This window comes from Anguilla anguilla, chromosome 3 (assembly GCF_013347855.1).
Source record: "Anguilla anguilla isolate fAngAng1 chromosome 3, fAngAng1.pri, whole genome shotgun sequence".
In the NCBI taxonomy this organism is placed as follows: domain Eukaryota; kingdom Metazoa; phylum Chordata; class Actinopteri; order Anguilliformes; family Anguillidae; genus Anguilla; species Anguilla anguilla.
In genome coordinates this window covers 19,886,174-19,905,086 of record NC_049203.1, presented here as the reverse complement: position 1 = coordinate 19,905,086, position 18,913 = coordinate 19,886,174, and the positions used below count along the sequence as shown (strand labels likewise).

Below are 18,913 nucleotides of genomic sequence, written 5' to 3'. Positions count from 1 at the left end.
ACCATCTCAGTTTGAAAGCATAAAAAATTACCCGAAAACGACAAAGTCTGTGACAAATAAGAGACTGGACGTGCTTTTTAAAATTACGGCAATACAGTTAAAATGACCAAGTGCAATCATGTACATTTTCCAGTGACTCATAACTTGCACTTGCTCTAAAAGTTAATATGAATACGTGGGGGAGTCTTCAGCTTCTGTTCAGACGTATGCCTGGAAAAACAAGTAATATATATTCTGTACTCCTGAACACCTTAACCTACAGTAAACTGTAAATCTTAATACTGTTAAGTTGGAGCCACTACAGGTATTATCAATTTTGTCTTCAGGCAGCGATGTGGAAGTGACAGTAGGCCCCAATAAGGCAGCCGTTACAGGAAACAGTCCGTGTTTCCTCTTAAGACTCTTGTTGTTGTTCAAAACCACTTTTACAAGCCTCTCACAAAAACCAAAAAAAAGTAAAATCCCAACTCTATCAAATGTGAACACGATCGTCGTTTGGGCTGCCTCAAACTGCTTGTTGCCCTTGAGCGACGTGCTCTTACGTCCGTTAAAAGCGGTCGATCGTTAAAAGCCGGAGCGCGAGCTCTTACCTTGGCCCGCTGTGCCTTCTTGCCCCTTAATCCGCCGGCGATGGGGAGAAAGCCTTCTGCGATAAGGGGAAGTTTCCGACGTGACGCCCTTCCCAGCGCCGTCGACTCAAACCCGCCAGTCTTTCTCAGGCCCTATCTGATATGAGTATCAGTTCTAACTGGATTTAAAAATTTACGACTGCACCACTTCCTGGAAGTAGCTGTCTGCGCAGAAATAGCGGCGCTCTGTCTGGTCGACCCTCGGAAATGACAGTCAACAGCGCAGTCAATGCTTTGCAACAGGCTGCTTCACTCGGGAAGATGAAGCTTTTGCAGTTGAAGCAGAGCACAGCTTTTTACTTCTGCTTTTTGGCCTGTTTTTAGTTCTCATTTGCTTACACAAACATGGCTTCAGAATAAGTACTCTGTGTCTTGAAATTTATTTAATTTATCTTTATTTTTTGCCTTGAGCCATTTTGGTGATCAGAGATTTTCCAAGCCGCTCTGCACAAATTTAACAGACATAATACTTTTGGTAATATATGAGATTAAGACAATGGCCTGTATCTCAAATAATTTTTTAGTTTTTTTGGAGAGGAGCATAATCATACAGGAAATGACATCATAACAGACTCTCAGGTGGCGGTTAGGGGTGAGTTCCTGTAGCGTGCATGTCTTGCCACAGCATGTAACTTGTAAAGAAAGCATATCAGCTCTGCTTGGTTTCGGTTTTAAGCAGACATAAATGGTTAGCTCTGGGCTAGTGCTGCTGAATGCTAAACGCTTAGGGCTGGCTTTTGATGGGATGCCCTTCACAAAACACATTCATTCCATGTGCAGTTCTTCTGTATGCTTCACCTGTCTGCTTGCACCAACAGCCTTGCTGAAACATCTTAAATTTAAACAGCACACTGAGGTGGGGAATTTTAGAGCTGTTCTCACAGAGCCTGAGTTGGCTTGCAGGTCCACAATTCTCCAAGGCAAAGCAACCGGTATGCCTTGGGCGATGCACCAATCTGTCACAATCCTCCTCTTTGAATTCTGAACGTCAGCCAGGGTGTGCATTTTTGTTGTGGTCATTTTTGTGCATGTCTGGTAAAATATAACTCCATAGCTCCCTGTGGAACTGTAGTGTCACGGCATGTAATCATGGAGACCAATCACACTCCAACCCTGCTTCTGAACTAAAACACATATGAAGACATCATAAACAATCCATCCACCCAAAAAGACAGCTTCAAAGTGATTTATTTTATTCTTTGGACAGATGATGTGCATTTGGGTGAAAAGAGAAACCATCCCACGCCACTCTACACTGCTATGGGAACTTTGGCAGTTGGCACTGTGAACCTGCACATTTGCTCCCTCAGAATAAAAACCTGTCGCAACAAAGATCTGTCCCATCATGAATGGCACAAGCTTTCGATATCTATTCACTTCAGTTACAATGTTTTTAGGACCTTGATCAGACACTGAGAAATTGTTTTTATTATATAATTCCCCAAAGATGAGACTTGATTGAATTACTGAATAAAATAAAAAGTAATCCTGTAGTTTGTGACTGAAGACACAAACACAGCATTTTCCCCCTTTTTCATGTAAGGTTGATGAAAATTGCACTGGTTTAAATCCAAGTCACACTCATTTCACAAATATACTACATGGCCAAAAGTATGCGGGCACCTGAAATCATCTCATCCAAAATTATGGGCGTTCCCACTTTTCTGGGAAGGCTTGGTATTAGAGCATTGCTACAGGGATTTGCTTCCATTCAACCAGAAGAGCATTAGTGAGGTCAGTCATTGATTGGGCAATTAGACCTGGCTTGCAGTTGGCTTTCCAACTGATCCGAAAGGTGTTTGATGGAGTTGAGGTCAGGGTCCTGTGCAGGCCAGTCAAGTTCTTCCCCACTGTTCTTGACAAATCCATTTTTGTTTGGACCTCGCAGTGTGCCTGGGAGTATTGTCATGTCAACAGCAAAAGGGCCTTCCCCAAACTGTTGGGGAAGCACAGAATCATCTAGAATGTGACTATGCTATTGCATTAAGATGTGCCTTCACCAGAACTAAGTGGCCTAGCCCAAATCATGAAAAACAGCCCCCATCCAAGGGCTGTCCAGATACCTTTGGTCATATAGCGTAGGTGGAAGGATTTGCAATGCAGACACCAGTCAGGGATATCAACAGAATCTGTGCAACTGCGGGACTTGCATTGCAGAGTGCATCTGAAAAATGTGAGTAGGGAGCAGCTTCATTCCACCTAAGGTTTTCCGAAATGTGTCACAGGACCGTGACCTGGAAGCTGGCTACATTGGTCACGGTAAACGGAGGTCCCCGGGTGCTCGCCCGCCGGTCGGTCGCAGTCACGCGCTGAGCGGGAGGTCGCTGCTGGCTTCGAGCGCTGACCCCAGCAGGTGGACGAAGCGATGCACGTCGCTGAAGGAGTTGTAGAGCGGCACGGGCGCGACCCTCAAGATGTTCGGCTCTCTCATGTCGCACTGAAATCAGAGAAAAAGGAGATCGGTTCAGCTATCCTGCATGGCTTTCCTTTACACAGGGGCCACTCAACCCTGGCTGTGGTGAGCCACATTGCCTGCAGGTCTACTCAACCCTGGTCTTTTAGAGCCATAGCCCCTGCAGGACCACTCAACCCTGGCTGTGGAGGGCCACAGTGCCTGCAAGTCTTCTCAACCCTGGTTGTGAAGGGCCACAGTGCCTGCAGGTCTACCTAACCTACAACTGGCCAGAGCGTTTGTGCCCTAGATGTGGGTCAATGTGCTATTTTGTGCCAAAGGTTCACACGAGTGCATTCCCAAGAACAGCAAGCGTATTTCACACTATATCTGCATCAATCTGTGTTATATAATTACAGAAATAGCCCTGACACTGGTAATCACCTTGACTCTAATCAAGAGCCCATCTGTATACCTCAAATACAATAAAGTTTATTTAGGATGTATTTAGTGCAAACTTTGAATTAATAATACCCCTAGTTTCCCCTAGTCATTTATTGGTTATAAACAGGAAATAAATTTAGCTTAATTTACTTTCCCCTGATTTGACACCAGTTGATACATCAGATTGCATTTATAAGGAAAGAGGTGAAGAAAGAAGCAGGCGGCGTCTTCGCCCCTCGCTGGCCCATCACACTGGACAAAACATCCGTGTGAAAAAAAGGCAAGCGGAAAACCATCTCCTCAAGGGAGAACTCGAGCAGAGCGGCGTACGGGCGGGGACTCGCGAGCGAGCGCGGCGGTAACTCACGGCGACGCCCCTCTTCTCCAGCTCTTTGAAGACGGAGCGGATGGGCACGGAGAAGGACAGAGACAGCTGGCAGCCGCGTTCCTCGGGGTCGGCCGGGGTGATGATGCGCACGTAGGGCTTGCCGGGGTGGGCCTCGTCCGGAGTGTAGTAGTGCTTGATGAGGTACTCCAGGTAGCCCGTCAGGAGCTTCGACTTCTTCCTCAGGGCCTGCAGGCTGGTCTGGTTGAAGACCTGGAGAAGGCCAGAGACAGCCGCAACTGAGATTTCCCCCGTTCACAAAATTCTATACTGCTCTCACTTCTGTTGATTTTTTTCCCCACTGTGGGAGAGTAAAGTGAGGGAATTTCTATTGGTGGAGAAGAAAACGCTCTTCCACTGGTGGATTCTGAGAAGCCATGCGATTCTATTGGTGGATAGAGTATTAAGAGTGCAGTTTAGTGAGTGGAGCAGTAGTGCTGCAGTTGTATCATGGATAATGTACTGGTAGACATGGCTACTAGATGCACATCATTTTCATAAATCATTGTTATTGGGACATTAAGCGTTCATAAAACTCAAAGGGTGTAGCTATATCGCCACACGCGTCAATAATCGACTAATTTGACCCAATTATAATGCATTTCTCTCCATAGAAAAACTACATATTACATGTGGAGTTCATTTTTGAATACTTTGATTTTATTTCCAGGAAACAAAATGCAGCTCAAGCACCATTAAGTAACAATAAACGTTTAAAAGCCCGCCCCCAAAACCTACTCAGAGAACGGCTCATGGTATATAATTAAAGGCATCGAGGGACACTAAATGAGTCACTCTCCCACTTCTGCATGGCGTGTGAACGGCCACTGTTGGCTGCGACCGCATCACCTCTTTTTAGCCTAAACCTTTTTGTTTGCGTTTGTAAGCGTCTCTCGAATGGCTTAAATGGAAAATGAAACTGCGGCTCCTCTATGTATAAAAACACCACTCCAAAGTGATGCCGTGAGCCAGTTCTTTCACCAGCATGCCATTCTCTCAGAATTACACAGTGAGACGCAGCATTTATCTATAACTTCTGACAAAATGAGAGGTGTAAAGTTGAGTAGAGACCCAAAATACTTACCTCTAAACTTGCCTGCAGGGTGCACACCAGTAGAATAGGCTGGTTTGAGAGCCTGAATCCACTTATTCCTGGGAGTAGATCCATTACTGTGGAAAAACATGCATTTTGGTTCTACTCCTCATATTAATTCCAAACAGACAGTGAGTGGGCTATGAACAAAAAAAGGAGTTTGTTCTATTTCTTGCAGTTTAAAGCTTCTCCATGAGATGGCAGTATGAATAAGCCAACCGCAAAAGAACTCGCGAAAAAAACTGGTTCACCAGTAAATGCAAGGTTCAGACAGAGAGCACACAAAGCTCCAAATTAAATTTAAATAAATTGAGTAGCCTGGTGGTTAAAACTCAGAGAGAAATGAAATTGACAGTGATAGCTTTTGCAATTTCAATGATCATAATACAAGATGAAATAGGAACCTGTAGACATTTTAAATTAGTCATTAATGGGCAGAGATACTCCAAACTGTATTTTATATTTTTGGAAGTCATTTTATAATAATCTGTTAACTACAATTAAAATGGTGGAACATATTCAGGTGTATGAACCATACAAAAAAAGGAGTTGAGAAACCTGTATTACATATGAAATAAACACATGGGAATACATATTCATCTGAGCTGCACACATGCCAATGCATCAAACACATGTATTCAAAATACTGCTCATCGCTGTTCACGAGCATCAGAGCTGCACAGGTACTCCAAGTACCACATATTTATACAGCATCTGGAGGAGCTAATCTGTTTCCATGAACATACTTTACATACATACACACACACAAATAAAGGGATCTATGTTGTTGCCAACCACTTAATCACACTAATTAAATTACTATCCACTGTTTACCTCCACAGCCACTAACTGAACACACTGCAGTGCATAGGTGTAGGTATGCGCATTTCTGGCCAATTCTTGTTGGCTGGATTTAGCATCTGATAAAAATGCACAAGTGAGAGCAAGTCGTTTTGTGTGGGAATTTGAGGCAGGTCTGAGTGTGGTGGACCAAGTTTTGAGTGAGAGAAGAACAAATCTGTAAGTGAGCATCTAATTCTGCATACTCAGACTGTTGGTACTAAATTGATGCCACACAACTATCATCTGAACTAGCATCGATCTGCGATGACAGGTTTAGATCCCACACTAAGGTGAGTGTCACTGTGGCCCCGCCCATCCAGAATCACATTTCGTCATTGGTCCACCTAATGATCTGTCATTAAATATATTACCGTCACATTAGGGTTGATACCACTGAAGCCTCAACAGCCGCCGTCAGGCACCTGTTGATCTGTTTATCAATATGCGACCGCGTGCAATTAGGAGTAATTAAACGCCACAGACAGTGACTCGCGCTGCAGTGAGATTACTTTTAATGATCGCTCGGCAGCAGGTGGCTTCGAGAGAGGGCTCCACCGCATCCACGTACCGCTGGGACGACTGCGCCATACGCCGCAAGACTCGGTCCCCGAAAACTCCCCCCGCCCCCGCCCTAATTACAGACATCGGCGTGCGCGCCGTGTGAGACAAATATCAACAATAATCATCGCGGAGGGGGCGTCTCGAGTGTCGCGACGTGGGCCAATTTCGTTTCGTTTAGAAAGGAAGACGCGTTCGTGTCGAGCCACGTCGCGAAAGCGGAGAGCAGGGGGAGGAGCGGAGCGTACCGTTGTTCATGACGAATCTCGTCTTCAAGTCGTGACCCCACCAGCCCCACAACCTGCAACAGAAAAGACCAGCAGAGCCATTACGGTAATTTCATAAAATACGATACAGACACAGGGAGACCAGCGCCACAGGCTGCTGTGGCTGGTTTGGAAATGGACCTGTATATCCAGCACAAAGGTACTGCGACTACCTGGACTCTTAACCAAAATGACATGCTGCAGACACTGAGAACCTTCCGGCAAACTCAATCTGCTGCCTATCATAAAAGCCTTATTCCGGGCATCCAGTCATCTTAGCATGTGCCCAGCAGTTGCCAGGAACAACTACTAATTAGCCACTGAAACACACCTGTGCATATAAAGCATACATTCCGGTTCTGAGACAGCCTTTCGGCGTGGATACAATGTAATGCATGCGGGAAAACAATACGGCGGAGTTTCATGTAACGCAAATACAATCGAATTCATGCATCTATAATGTAATGCATGCATGCATGCCATGGATGCTAATGCTATATGATGAAATTTTATGTACTGTGGGTACAATGTAATGCATACATGGCTGCACTGTCTTGGAATGTAAATGGCCACTGTTTTACACTGACATAATATCTAGCATCTATTTTCAATGCTGTGAAATAACTTAATAGCATGAACGGTGATGGAAACAAATTAAAAAGTAAACACGAGACTCCTCACAAAATATATACACAACAAAGGAGTGTGTCTGGGCACGATAGGGTACTCACGCTGATTTGACTGTGTGGGCATGTTTTTCATGGATGAAGGCCCCGGCCAATCCCCCGGCCCCGGAATTTAAATACTGCAATCAGAAAACAGAACCGGGTCCTTCACAGATCCACCGAGCGCTCCGCTAGCCCTTCAGCTAAACTGAATAAGCTCCGGTGCTTCACTCTTCTTTATTACCCTTACAACGGAGAGCTGCAGGGTTGTCATGCACCGCAGAGTCTAAATGGCAAGGAAGCTATTAATTATGCCAATTAAAACCGTAACACTGTGACAATCGCTGTTTATTAACTAACCGACAGGCAGACCGTCTGAAAGAGATTTCTGTGTTTGTTCAGTGAAATGACAAGAGCACGGCATGCGGGCCCCCTGGGGGCCAACTGTAGACAAGGGGTCGGCGTGCTTAAAGGTACGGAGAACTGTTCCTTCTGGCACGGCGCCGCCCACCGTCCAATCCGTGCCGTTTGTTCCCTGTGGGGGGGGTGGGCTTCTGTCGGACAGCCAGTGAGAGCAGGCGGAATCCCGGCGCTTACCTTATAGGAACACCAGCAGGCGAAGTCCACCCCCCAGTCGTGCAGCCGGAGCTCGGCGTTACCGACCGCGTGCGCGCAGTCGAATCCCACAAAGCAGCCCTGCGGGAGGAGAGGGCTACAGCGTCAGACCCCTCCAGCAGCCACACCGCCCTGTAGCCTTCTGGGGCCCGTATCACAAAGTGGGATTAGCGAGCTAGCTGGATAACTGCACTGAGTAAAACCCGGAACCATCCCAAACCTGGAGCACGGACCGAAGTAAACAGAGCGGTTCAGGGTTTTACCCAGTGCCGTTATCCTGTCAGGGCTATGTGTAGGGGAAATGCAAACTGTGACTCAGTAACCCTGCTTTCGACACAGGCCCCTGGATGCTGCTGAAAGATGTGTCAGAGGGCCAGTAGGGGGCGCTCTTCCGTCTGGACCGAACAGAAACCCAATGCCCCAGCATAGCGGTGCGGGCACTGCGCTGAAGGGGCCGTCCTTTTTGCCAGGACGATAAACCAAGGTCCTGACTCTGCTCATTAACGACCCCATGCCATTTTTTTGAAACAGTACGAGTTTCAGCCCCAGTGACCCAGTTAAATTCCCTTCACACCGGCTCTCTAAATCTGGCCACCTAATCACCACCTGAGTCCAACTGGCTACACAGTCCCTTGCACTGGCCACCCTCATGAATTCCTCAAAAGAACAGAGTTCTCAGTTGACCTACCCAATTAAATAAACGCTACTTATTTTAAAAAAGAAATAAGAGCGGAGTCAGGCAGGAAATTGTACGTCTGCCCAGTCTGGACAGGGGAGGAAAGGCAAGATAATTCCGCTGCGCGAGAGAAGAATCCAAAATCTCTCCCGCCGTGTGTTTGCTGTAACTTGGCTGTGTGCACCGCTGTGCGTTTGATGTAAATTGTGTAACAGCCACATCTGGACAGTAGGGGGAACTGTGGCTGCACGTTCAGTCTGCACACAGGACTGTCAGGGCTGCGTGGGAAATGCAAACAGTTCAGCCAATAAACCCACATTGGTTTCCGTCAGTGATGCTTGAGATTTTCACAGCTATTGTTTATATATGTAAACAAGTAACTACGCACACTATTCATGGTGCATCTGCTAAATAGCAGAGCGGTTTCTTTAACCAATCTGCTTTATCAATTACTATGTATAAATGAGAATGTCCATGGATTTCACACAACTCTGTACCTCTATGTCCTATTGTATTTTAAAAGCCTACAGACCTCAGAGGCTCCCTATACTAAAGGTATATGAAGAGACGTATCCTGGGAGCATTCGCCCACACTAAGAGACCCCTTTCCACCCCCGCTCCAAAGTTTGGCGAGTTTCCAGTTCGTGAGGGCAAGGTACAAATATATTTTTGCCATGCCAGCTTTTTGATGACAGTCAAACAAAAATCCCCGTCCCCTACCTTCACCTCCTGGCATTTGACGTGATCTCAGTGACATAATGCGGATTTGCACTGCTGTTCAGTCTGAACAAAAGCCCGCCCCCCCCTCCTGATACAGGAACTATTCATCAGTAACCTCCCCAGGTATCACTCCAGTACAAGAGAAAGACTGTGTACCGGCCAAAAAGGTACAAGCCGCATTTGTATGTTAAACAGCCCTAACCATCTTTAAATTCAGCTGTCATGCCCTGACAATGGCTCAATATGGCACCCCTTTTGTTTTCGAAAGTGTTCTGCGTCGTAGCGTTCGTACGAGCCGCCCACCAGAGGGCAGTGCTGTCACGGGGAAACAACGCATGAACCGTGACCTATTCGACATCTCCCCGACGGCACCCTGGGTAAACACAGCTTGCATTTCAAGAGAAGGGATCAACTCCCAGAATCAAGCAGGGCAAGGTCTGAGAGAGAATGGGATATAAAGAAAGAAAAAAAAACAGGAGCGCACGAATTGCATCAATATGGTGCGAGACGAGAACCAACTTATGCAATTTAATAGTCTTCAATGGGCAGGGAGGGCAGCATGACATCACCTTTGACACCAGTCGCCGTGGGCGACGAGAAGGACATCGACTGGCAAAACTTCAGCAACATCTAACAGAGCTATACTGGTTTTTGTCTGTCTTTCTAGGGTTTACCTTGCTCTGGCCAGCAGTGGTGATGGCGGCCATGTTGAAAAGTTGCCCGGTGTAGTACTGAACGCCGCTGAACAGGACCACGGCGATGGACTCTCCTTCCTTCTCGATCATGGCCAGGATGTCCTCCGTCCGAAGAGTCTCCTCCCCCTGGTGGTTTAATGAATTGGTCAGATGAATTGGGGGGGCTGTGGTTTCTTGTGACACACAATAGAGCATCCCTAATGAAAGAAACCCCCTCAGATACACCAAACAGCGGAAGTATCTGAGGGGAGAAGCAACGTGTGCGGTCTTACCCAGTGCTACTGGAACGAGGTTCATTTAATGCCGTCTCAGTTATCTGACTCCAAATATAATGCTGTACCCTTCCCTCTGTGCCAACAGTTGTGCATTAAAGGAGAGTGAAAGTGATCTGCCAGTAGTGTCTCCCTATATGGATCGCTATCTATCGTAGGTAGTAGACATGTACGTGCCTCTGACGTGTGTAGCCTGCGTAGATACAGTAGTGCATCTTGCTACGGCACTATAAGTGGTGTAGGCGGGGTGCAGATATCCCCAGAGTTCTATGCCTATGTTAGGACCCTGAAACTGCTAGACGTGCAGCCGTAACAGTTAAAGGAATGTCAGGTTAGTGAATGCAGTTTATTTTACAGTTTGCGCAATGACGATAATAAATATGTCCAAAAGAGTGTGTAGTGAGATGGCTATTCGCATATGCGCAGGAGGTTGTATTGACGAGTCTCCCCAAACCACTGTACATTTCCCCTTGTATACAAAACGATCAAAGCAAAACACCAAGTCAAAGAAAGAGACAATCATGGCAAAACAATATAGATCAATGATCTTGCTTGCACTACCTCTGTAAGCATATCACACCGGGTTAACCTTTGTATCTGGCTGGTCGCTGACCCATAGGTACTGTATCAAGATCTTTAGTCAGCACCCCACCACCAAAGACACCAACTTGTTCCCCGTGATGTCAATTTTCCAACAATACATGATTACATTGTATTACGGAGAACCTAAAGTTCACATAATGCCGATCCAGTATAATGTTTTGCAATTGAGCAGTCTCTTAATCACAATTGCTGACTCCCTGTTAGCACAGTAAACAGTCAGTTTTACTTTGAGGGACTGATAAGAGGCAGATTACTGTGAACTGCTCTACACTAACAAAGACCTTCATTCCAGGCCTAGACATAGGACTCTTTACAAAAGGACTGTGACAAAACACTTCACAGTATATTAGCATGAAGATGTCCAAATAAGAAATTGCTTCCAGAATTCAAGTGATAGTTGATAACTAAAAGGAATAAGAGATTCGGGTAACGATAGCAACACAATGATAAAAATGATAGCTGCACAATATAACCCTAATATTCCTTTGTCGTGAAAAGATTCATATGCTGTAGAGAGAGAGAGAGAATGTTGGTTCATTTAGTGACCCCTGGTCAATGAGGCACTCGTTAGTAGGCACGTGGTATTCGGCTGACGAGCGCTGATCTGCTCCGCCTCTGAAGCGGCGGAGGCAGGGGAGGGCGGGAGGGCGAACCGAGAGCCATGGCAGACGCCAGGAGACCTTACCGCTCTGGATTTCATTAGCAGCAAGCTCTGCTGGGGGTCGAACCCACGCAGCCGGATCTGGGACTCAACGGCGTACTGAAGCGGCCGCATGCAGGGAGGGAGGGAGGGAGAGAGAGATGGGGAGAGAGGGGAAGAAGGAGAGAGAGAAAGGGAGAGACAGAACGAGAGAGAGATTAAGAGACACAGAGAAACCTGAAGCACAATCACCAGGACGCACAAATGCCAATCAGCTCCAGGAGGTTTCATTTTCAACCAGCACTGGCTTCAATAAGTCACGGCCCTTCGCTGAACGAAACAAACAGCTCCTCCCTCGTTCTGAGTTTGTTAATCATTTAAGGATAACTGAAGGATTATGGACCCTGAGGGCCAGGATCAGTATATCACTGTTTTATTTATCACAGTCAAGGGATCCAATGCGCATGCTATCTTATTTCCTACTGACCAAATCGGTAGATACACCAAAAACTAACATTTCTCTTTCCAATGTTCATGTACGTAGGGCACAAATTAAAAACAAAAATAAAAATTGACGAAGCTTCTGTTTATATGCCTTTTTTACAAACGCATCTCTTCCCGCAAATTGCCCTCATGACAGTGCTGCAACTGAGAAGATTAATAATCCAGGTCATAATTTGATTGACAGCTCAGTCAAGGCCATTCAATATAGAGGAACCAGCAGGAATGAAACCAAGTAACACAGCCTAGGAAACACCAGCTTGTTATGAAAGAACTACAAAATGCTGAACCTTTTTAAATAAATAAATAAATAAATAAATAAATAAATAAATAAAACGGAGGAAGGCGCCATTATTTGGCGATTACTCACGTGGTCAGACGGAAAGGCCTTGTCCTCGATCAGGATTTTGTGACGTTTCTCCGTCGGCCTGTAGAAAGACAGCTGTGCGGGGCGAAATTAGCGTGCGGTTACTTGAAAGAGACCCGAATCCAACCAAGAGCACTGATGGAACCAACTCCCTTACCGCAACTTACCAGCAACAGATGCAAATTAACTGTTAATCCGTTCATTATGGCAACCTCTTCAGGCTTGGCACCTGCTCAAAGAAAGGAGGGGGGAAAAAAGCTATACATGAAGGCTTGGCAAGCTCCCTTATCCAAAGCTTTAATATTAAATGTTATCCATTTCATGACAAGTTGGATATTTACAGCAGCAATTTGACTTAAGGACTTTCCTAGAAGGTGCAACAGGTCACCTAGTGATTAAACATGCACCCTTCTGGTTAAAAGACTTTCGAGCTCCCACTGTGATTCTCATTCAGCCCAAACAGGAAAGCAATATAATAGTCAAAGGGAATGTGTGGGCCAGTGTACACCTAGGTCTGTGCTATAGCTACGTGACTAGACTGCAACTCAAAATCAATAACAAGAGGGATTTCATTGAGAAGTAGAGTCAGTTTTTAAGGTCTGTCAAAACCCCAGGTAGAAGACAGTTTTATTGATTTCGTTTTTTTTTTTTTTTTTTTTTTTTTTAAACCGCAGTTCAAATGGTGAAACACGCTGAGGCTTCTCATTTAATTGGACAAACTAATTGTGTTTTGACTACCATTGTCAAAATGTTGTCAAATGCTCGGAGAATTGCTGTGCTGCCGAAGCACTAAATTGACACTGATGGTGGAAAAAGAGACTGATTTTCTTTCTGACCCAAAATAAATCAATTAGGCCTGATTGAGCTGTCAATCAAATTTCGATCAAATACTTGACATCTCTTGGTAATCTGCTGCAAGTTATTTTCGCAAAAGAAATACATGATGGAGACTTTCATGTCATAAACACACAGAGGGTGCTTTTACGCCTTGTATTTATAGCACACTTAGTTCTTATTGAAACTGACTAAATGAAATTGAAATGAAGATGTTGGAAAGGAAGGTAGCCTACACAGTGGCTCACAAACACAATGGTGGAGAAACAGACAGACTGCCGACACGTTTGCCACCATCGCTGAGGGAACTCTCACCGACAACGTTTGCCATAAGGTCCTCGATTGTATTCTCTGCATAGGCCCACGGTCGGTGGCCTTCCATGTGTCCATGGACCCCCCTGTAAAGGAAAAGCACCTCCACTCAAAAAATCCTTTTTAGGCTTGCTTCCCCCCCACTTATCCCTGGAATTGCAAGTGACTGCTTGCATTCATGCGAATGAGTGAAACGCCACACATTCCTTCAATGAGATCGGCCTGCAAACCAACTTACACACTACAGCAGGGGTCCTCAATCTTATCCAGAAAGGGCCGGTGTGGGTACAGGCTTTTGTTCCAACCAAGCAGTAATACACCCGATTCTACTTATCAACCCCTTGGAATCTTTGCTAAGCACCTTGATTAGTAGAATCAGGTGTGTAACTGCCCAGTTGGAACAAAAGCCTGCACCCACACCAGCCCTTTCTGGATAAGATTGAGGACCCCTGCACTACAGGCAAAACAAGTGACTGTTTCCTCCAGGAAAGCAAGTGACTGTTTTACAGGCAAATACAGCACTACAGGTGAGCCAGTGACTATTTTATATCCTACAGGCCAAACACAGTACTACAGGACAGCCAGTAACTATTTTACATCCAAGAAGCCAGAGTACTATAGGAGAGCCAGTGACTATTTTACACCCTATAGGCCCCACAGTACTACAGAAGGGCCAGTGACTATTTTACACCCTACAGGCCACAGAAATACTACAGGAGACTCGTAACTATTTTGCATTATAGGACACACACAGTTCTACAGTAGAGGTAACCAAACCAACCCGTACTGAGATGAAGATAATTCTGTCTGGCCGCCCCAGACGCTCAGTCATGGTTGGTTAATGACACACACCTTACTCAAACGCAACGGCTAGGCTACAGGTCGCAGCCAGTAGTCTCGGTAAGTGGTTTTAGTAAAGATTTACGGTCTTCTTACAAATGAAAGATGTCTTCGGGGGAGCAAAGCGACGCAGCGACTTACGTTTTGGCCCATTTGTCCAGCTCCTCGTCGATATACTTTCTGGCGGATTTTGGCTGCAGTCCGAGCGAGTTTCCCACAAAGTAAATGCAGTCCTCCGTGCCTTCCACCAGCGTGAGGTCGGCTGCAAGGAGATTAAATAAGCATTAGCGCAGCTCGTCTGTTCTCTCACGCTGAAACCAGGTTAAACCAGGGATACTCAAATCTGGCCCTCGGGCCCAGTAGTACCTGCTGGTTATTATTCCTCCCCACTAATCAGAGAGCAATTTAAACCTGACGCACCACAGGAGTGCAATCTCTGGCCAATCAGCGATATTATAGGGCTATGAGGGCCACATGTTCCGCTGATTTCCATTACAGGTCAGGCCTCATTGATTTATCAGCAATCGCAATTTGAGTAAATGTTCAAATCAGGTTCCACGAGGCTGCCCCCACTCTGTGTGCGGTTTAACAGCCCAGGAGAATGAGTATTTCTCTGCACATCCACATTCTTTGCACATTCTTTGCAGTATGCTGACCTATGGGCGGCAGTGTAGTATAATGGTCTTGTAACCTAAAGGTCACTGGTTCAATTCCCAGGTAGGACACTTCTGTTGTAGGGTACATTGCTTCAGTATATATCCACCTGTGGCCATCTTAAATACCTAACTCAGCATGGCTAGAGGTTGTTTACCCTGATTTGGTGATGATTTAATGTGTAGGAGAGAAGGGAAGAAGGGTCAGACTAATTTATGACAAGGACTGGCCTACCTAAAGATTGCATTCAAACTTAAAGCAAAGGGAAATGTTAGGCATGTGGCCATGCAGGGTCCCTGACCCCTTATATCAGTGGTTCTCAACTCGGGCCAGAAAGGGCCGGTGTGGGTGCAGGCTTTTGTTCCAACCAAGCAGTTACACACCTGATTCTACTAATCAACCTTTGGAGTCTGGACCTTGATTAGTAGAATCAGGTGTGTAACTGCTTGGTTAGAACAAAAGCCTGCACCCACACTGGCCCTTTCTGGCCCGAGTTGAGAACCACTGCCCTATATGGTGTCCTGTGTCAACTGGTTTGTCTCTTCTGAGAAAACCTCTGCCAGAGGTGAGACCCATAGATCGTCTGCCTTGATTAGAATATCAGAGGATTTTAAATTGCCCAGTCACATTTGCTTTGGTCACATTCTTAGAGGGCAGGTCACATTCTTAGAAACAATATAATATTGTATCAAATTTACTGTTTCCCTCTCTCATAATCTAAGCACTACACATCTGACAAATGTAAATGCTATGTTTAAAATAAAAAAATAAAAAATAAATAACATAAAAAATCTGTAACTCTGCTAAATGCCGGTAATGATAATAAAAGGAATACTTAAACCAGTATCTCTATACATTCAATAGGGTAAGGAAGCTTGGTATGGCAGTGTGGAATTCAGCGGATTTGTCTCGGGCACGCCTGCAGGGTTGCGTTAACTAATCAGCCCAGGTGCTCAAAGGTGTGCTCCTCTCCACAATATGGAGCCGAGACCGGGAGCATGCACCGAGCCTGTTTGGGCGGTTCTGTCGCAGCACGGAAGACGGAGAAAGAAAACACTGCTGAAAAGCAGAGGAGATGGTCAGCTCAAAAGCTGTCGCTGTGTTTTGCTTTCTTTCGTCCTTGCCGTTCCTTCCATTTTTCTTTAAGTTTACGTCATGTTTATATTTTCCAGCTTGTCAGCTGTCACTTGCTCATTAGCCCCTGTAAGCGGTTTTACTTTGATGTGACAATCTCCTAGCATACAGTTTTTGTTTTATTATGTGCATCTCTCATGTGCAGTGTCTAATGATGATCAGGTGAGCCAGTTGCACACTTACCTGAACTGTTTTTAAAATGCTTCGTTGGCCATGGAGGTAGGTTGATTGTTTGGGCTGTTACGGCATCAAGTTTGGTAATGATCAATGTTCAATCTCATTGCTCCTTTTGTATTTAGTGTTGCCCTAACGCACATAGACTAGTGCTAAGTAAGGCAGTGGTGCCCTTTTTGGGGCTTTGGTTGGATTTCGTTTTGGCGCACAGAGCAGACGACAGCGTCCAACGGCCTACTACAGGCTGGCCTTGTTTCCTCTGAGTTATATTTCTTCTTTTGGCCCACTTGTCCACATAGCTTGAGTTTTTGATTTTGTTTTGAACACAGCACACCGCGCATCCCTTGTCCTATCTCCCCTGACTGGCTGACTTTTTTCCCGATGACCGGCGCTTCCATGTTTATTTGTAAAATCTAATTAACAGAACAACCTCAATCTTTGAGACAGCAGAACACCTGGGTCCATAAGTAAACAATGTGGTTTTGGTGATCCACATTGTAACGTTAGCCAAAGGAACTTGAAACTATTTGTTCCCACAAGCCTGTTCAGGCCATCATCAGGCTAATTATTGTCACTAAATCATAAAGGGCTAGCATTAATTGGAAATTAGTCACACTTTCCATTGTTCAAAACATCAAATCATTAAATGTTGAATCTCAGTATAATAAAGGTTTTTTTTTTTTTTTGCTGAAGACATGTTTCCACACTGCATTAAATATTGCTTTGTGATATTAGCCTTATGATTTATTCCAGGTCATTGGAGCAGAATTGTGGGTATTTTTAACACTGTAAAGCAGTGCTCAACACATTTTAATGGGATTTTTTTTAGTTTTCAGTAAGAAGAACAGTTTCACACTTTAAAATAGATAATTATGAGTAATAACTGTTCATAAAATACTGTACTCCAAAGAAAACCAATCAATCAAAAAGCCCAATACAAACTGAAAGAAAGGTCAGCTGGAACTAACCAGGCATGTAACAGGTTGAACACTGTTCCTGTACTTCAGTATTTGGGGTTGCCATCTGCTGATTTGCAACCTTCACATATAGGCATGTTCTTCCAATCACTGGAAAGGGATTTTCAAATCGACTGCTCGTGCAAACGGCACTTTGCCCAGGCACATGAACTCACTGGGGGGCAGGTCACCAACTCTGGGGACCAAAAACTGTTTGCGCAGATGTTGCAATGGGTCCCGTTTGTCCAGATACAAGGCCACATTCCGCGAAGTTGGAGTGCAACCCAGCTCTGCTGCCACCCTCTGCAGAACCTCGTGCGGAGAATCAGAAGGGGAAGATTCCATAGTGGTTGTGGTTGAAAGCTGTAGGCGTGGACGTTACACAAACAATAGGGTAAATGCTTTCTCCATAGATCTTACTTGGATGTATACACACACAAAGCTTCCTGATATCAGCTGGCAGGACAAAGTCATAAGTAGTTCAACAATACAGAGATGGACAGTGATTGGATATCTATCTTTGATTACCCACACCCCCGGACTTCAATTCCCAACCGTACTCTGAAACCTTGCCCAGTGAAGTGTTTCACTTCATAGTTTCGCTTCTAGAGAACTTAAAAAGGGGAATTAGACAATACAAATTAAACACATGCTGAATTCAATATTTCTAAGCCATAACTACTTTTTTAAAAATGTATTTCATATCTGACACACTTAAATTATTTCCTGAACATGATAAATTTAAGTTTACACTATTCAAATTTAAGTTTACAATATTCGTTACCTTCAATTTCGTTCCTGTTCAGAACAGAAGAGTTGGTGCGCGTTACGCAATTTTCAAACTGGCGGTTTACTTCAAAAGTACGATTTTAAAACGAAAGACACGTTTAACATAACTTTGTTATATAGTGAATTAATAGATACCTGACGAAGATTAAAACAGGTTAACCGCTAAAGTTCGTTTGATCCCATCAATACGTGCATCTTTTTTGCAATTGGTAAAGAATGTTAAATTACAAAATTGAGATGTAAACTCCCCGTCAGTTTAAACCGAGTTTCTACAAGCAAATTAAAAACTCGCAATGGGGAAACTCGACTACCTGTACCTATTTTACAGGAAGGCAAAATTCAGAATACTTACGTCACTCTGTGGTTGTTATATTAGTAGTAGAATAAGCTAGTAGTATTAGTATTTTCCTCGGGGGTGAAAGAAGCGCGTGATATCCTTTTCTGTTCCCTTCCAACTGGCAAGAGAGCGAAAGTAAATCCTACTGTATGTGTATTTAAACGTAACGCCCGCTAACCCTTCTCGCTTAGTGCAACAGTGTTAGCAAGTGTTGCCAACTTTTCTCGCACAGGGAAAGTAGGTAACCCACTCTCAAAAAGCCGCTGAAAAACGTCATGCGTCAATTTACATATTTATGACATCATTACGTACATATTCGGAATTGCACAACATATTCGGAAACGAACAAAACAAGACATATTTTTAAGCTTAGGCTGTCGAGAAGATATTCTGAAGAAACTGTGTCAGTTGTAGTGAGCATGTGGCATATTTATTTTGGTGGCAGTGTGTGAAAGAAGGGGATTTGTTTGCTGTGAGGGGCCAAAGACTTGGCCGAATCCCTCCCGTCTCTCTACTCTC

General features: G+C 44.8%; 2 protein-coding genes across 4 annotated transcripts in view; both read right to left on the bottom strand.

Moving 5' to 3' along the window:
* arhgap15 (Rho GTPase activating protein 15) overlaps positions 1 to 895 on the bottom strand; it is a 120,266-nt gene extending 119,371 nt beyond the window's left edge. For 2 of the 3 annotated variants that reach the window (XM_035408164.1, XM_035408165.1), the window contains exon 1: positions 591 to 895. The gene's annotated coding sequence lies outside the window, so the exon portion shown is untranslated. The remainder of the gene's footprint in view (positions 1 to 590) is intronic. The other variant, XM_035408163.1, reaches the window with a different exon arrangement.
* Positions 896 to 1,799: 904 nt separating this feature from the next.
* kynu (kynureninase) lies at positions 1,800 to 18,639 on the bottom strand. Its single transcript, XM_035408166.1, has 14 exons — positions 18,410 to 18,639; positions 17,445 to 17,631; positions 14,492 to 14,612; positions 13,514 to 13,596; positions 12,532 to 12,593; positions 12,368 to 12,439; positions 11,542 to 11,616; positions 9,961 to 10,107; positions 7,873 to 7,971; positions 7,342 to 7,415; positions 6,593 to 6,645; positions 4,935 to 5,020; positions 3,833 to 4,063; positions 1,800 to 3,066 (listed from the first exon to the last, which is right to left on the bottom strand). The coding sequence occupies exons 2-14, from the start codon at positions 17,611 to 17,613 to the stop codon at positions 2,932 to 2,934; spliced, it is 1,407 nt and encodes a 468-aa protein (XP_035264057.1). The 5' UTR covers positions 17,614 to 17,631; positions 18,410 to 18,639; the 3' UTR covers positions 1,800 to 2,931.
* Positions 18,640 to 18,913: the final 274 nt, after the last annotated feature.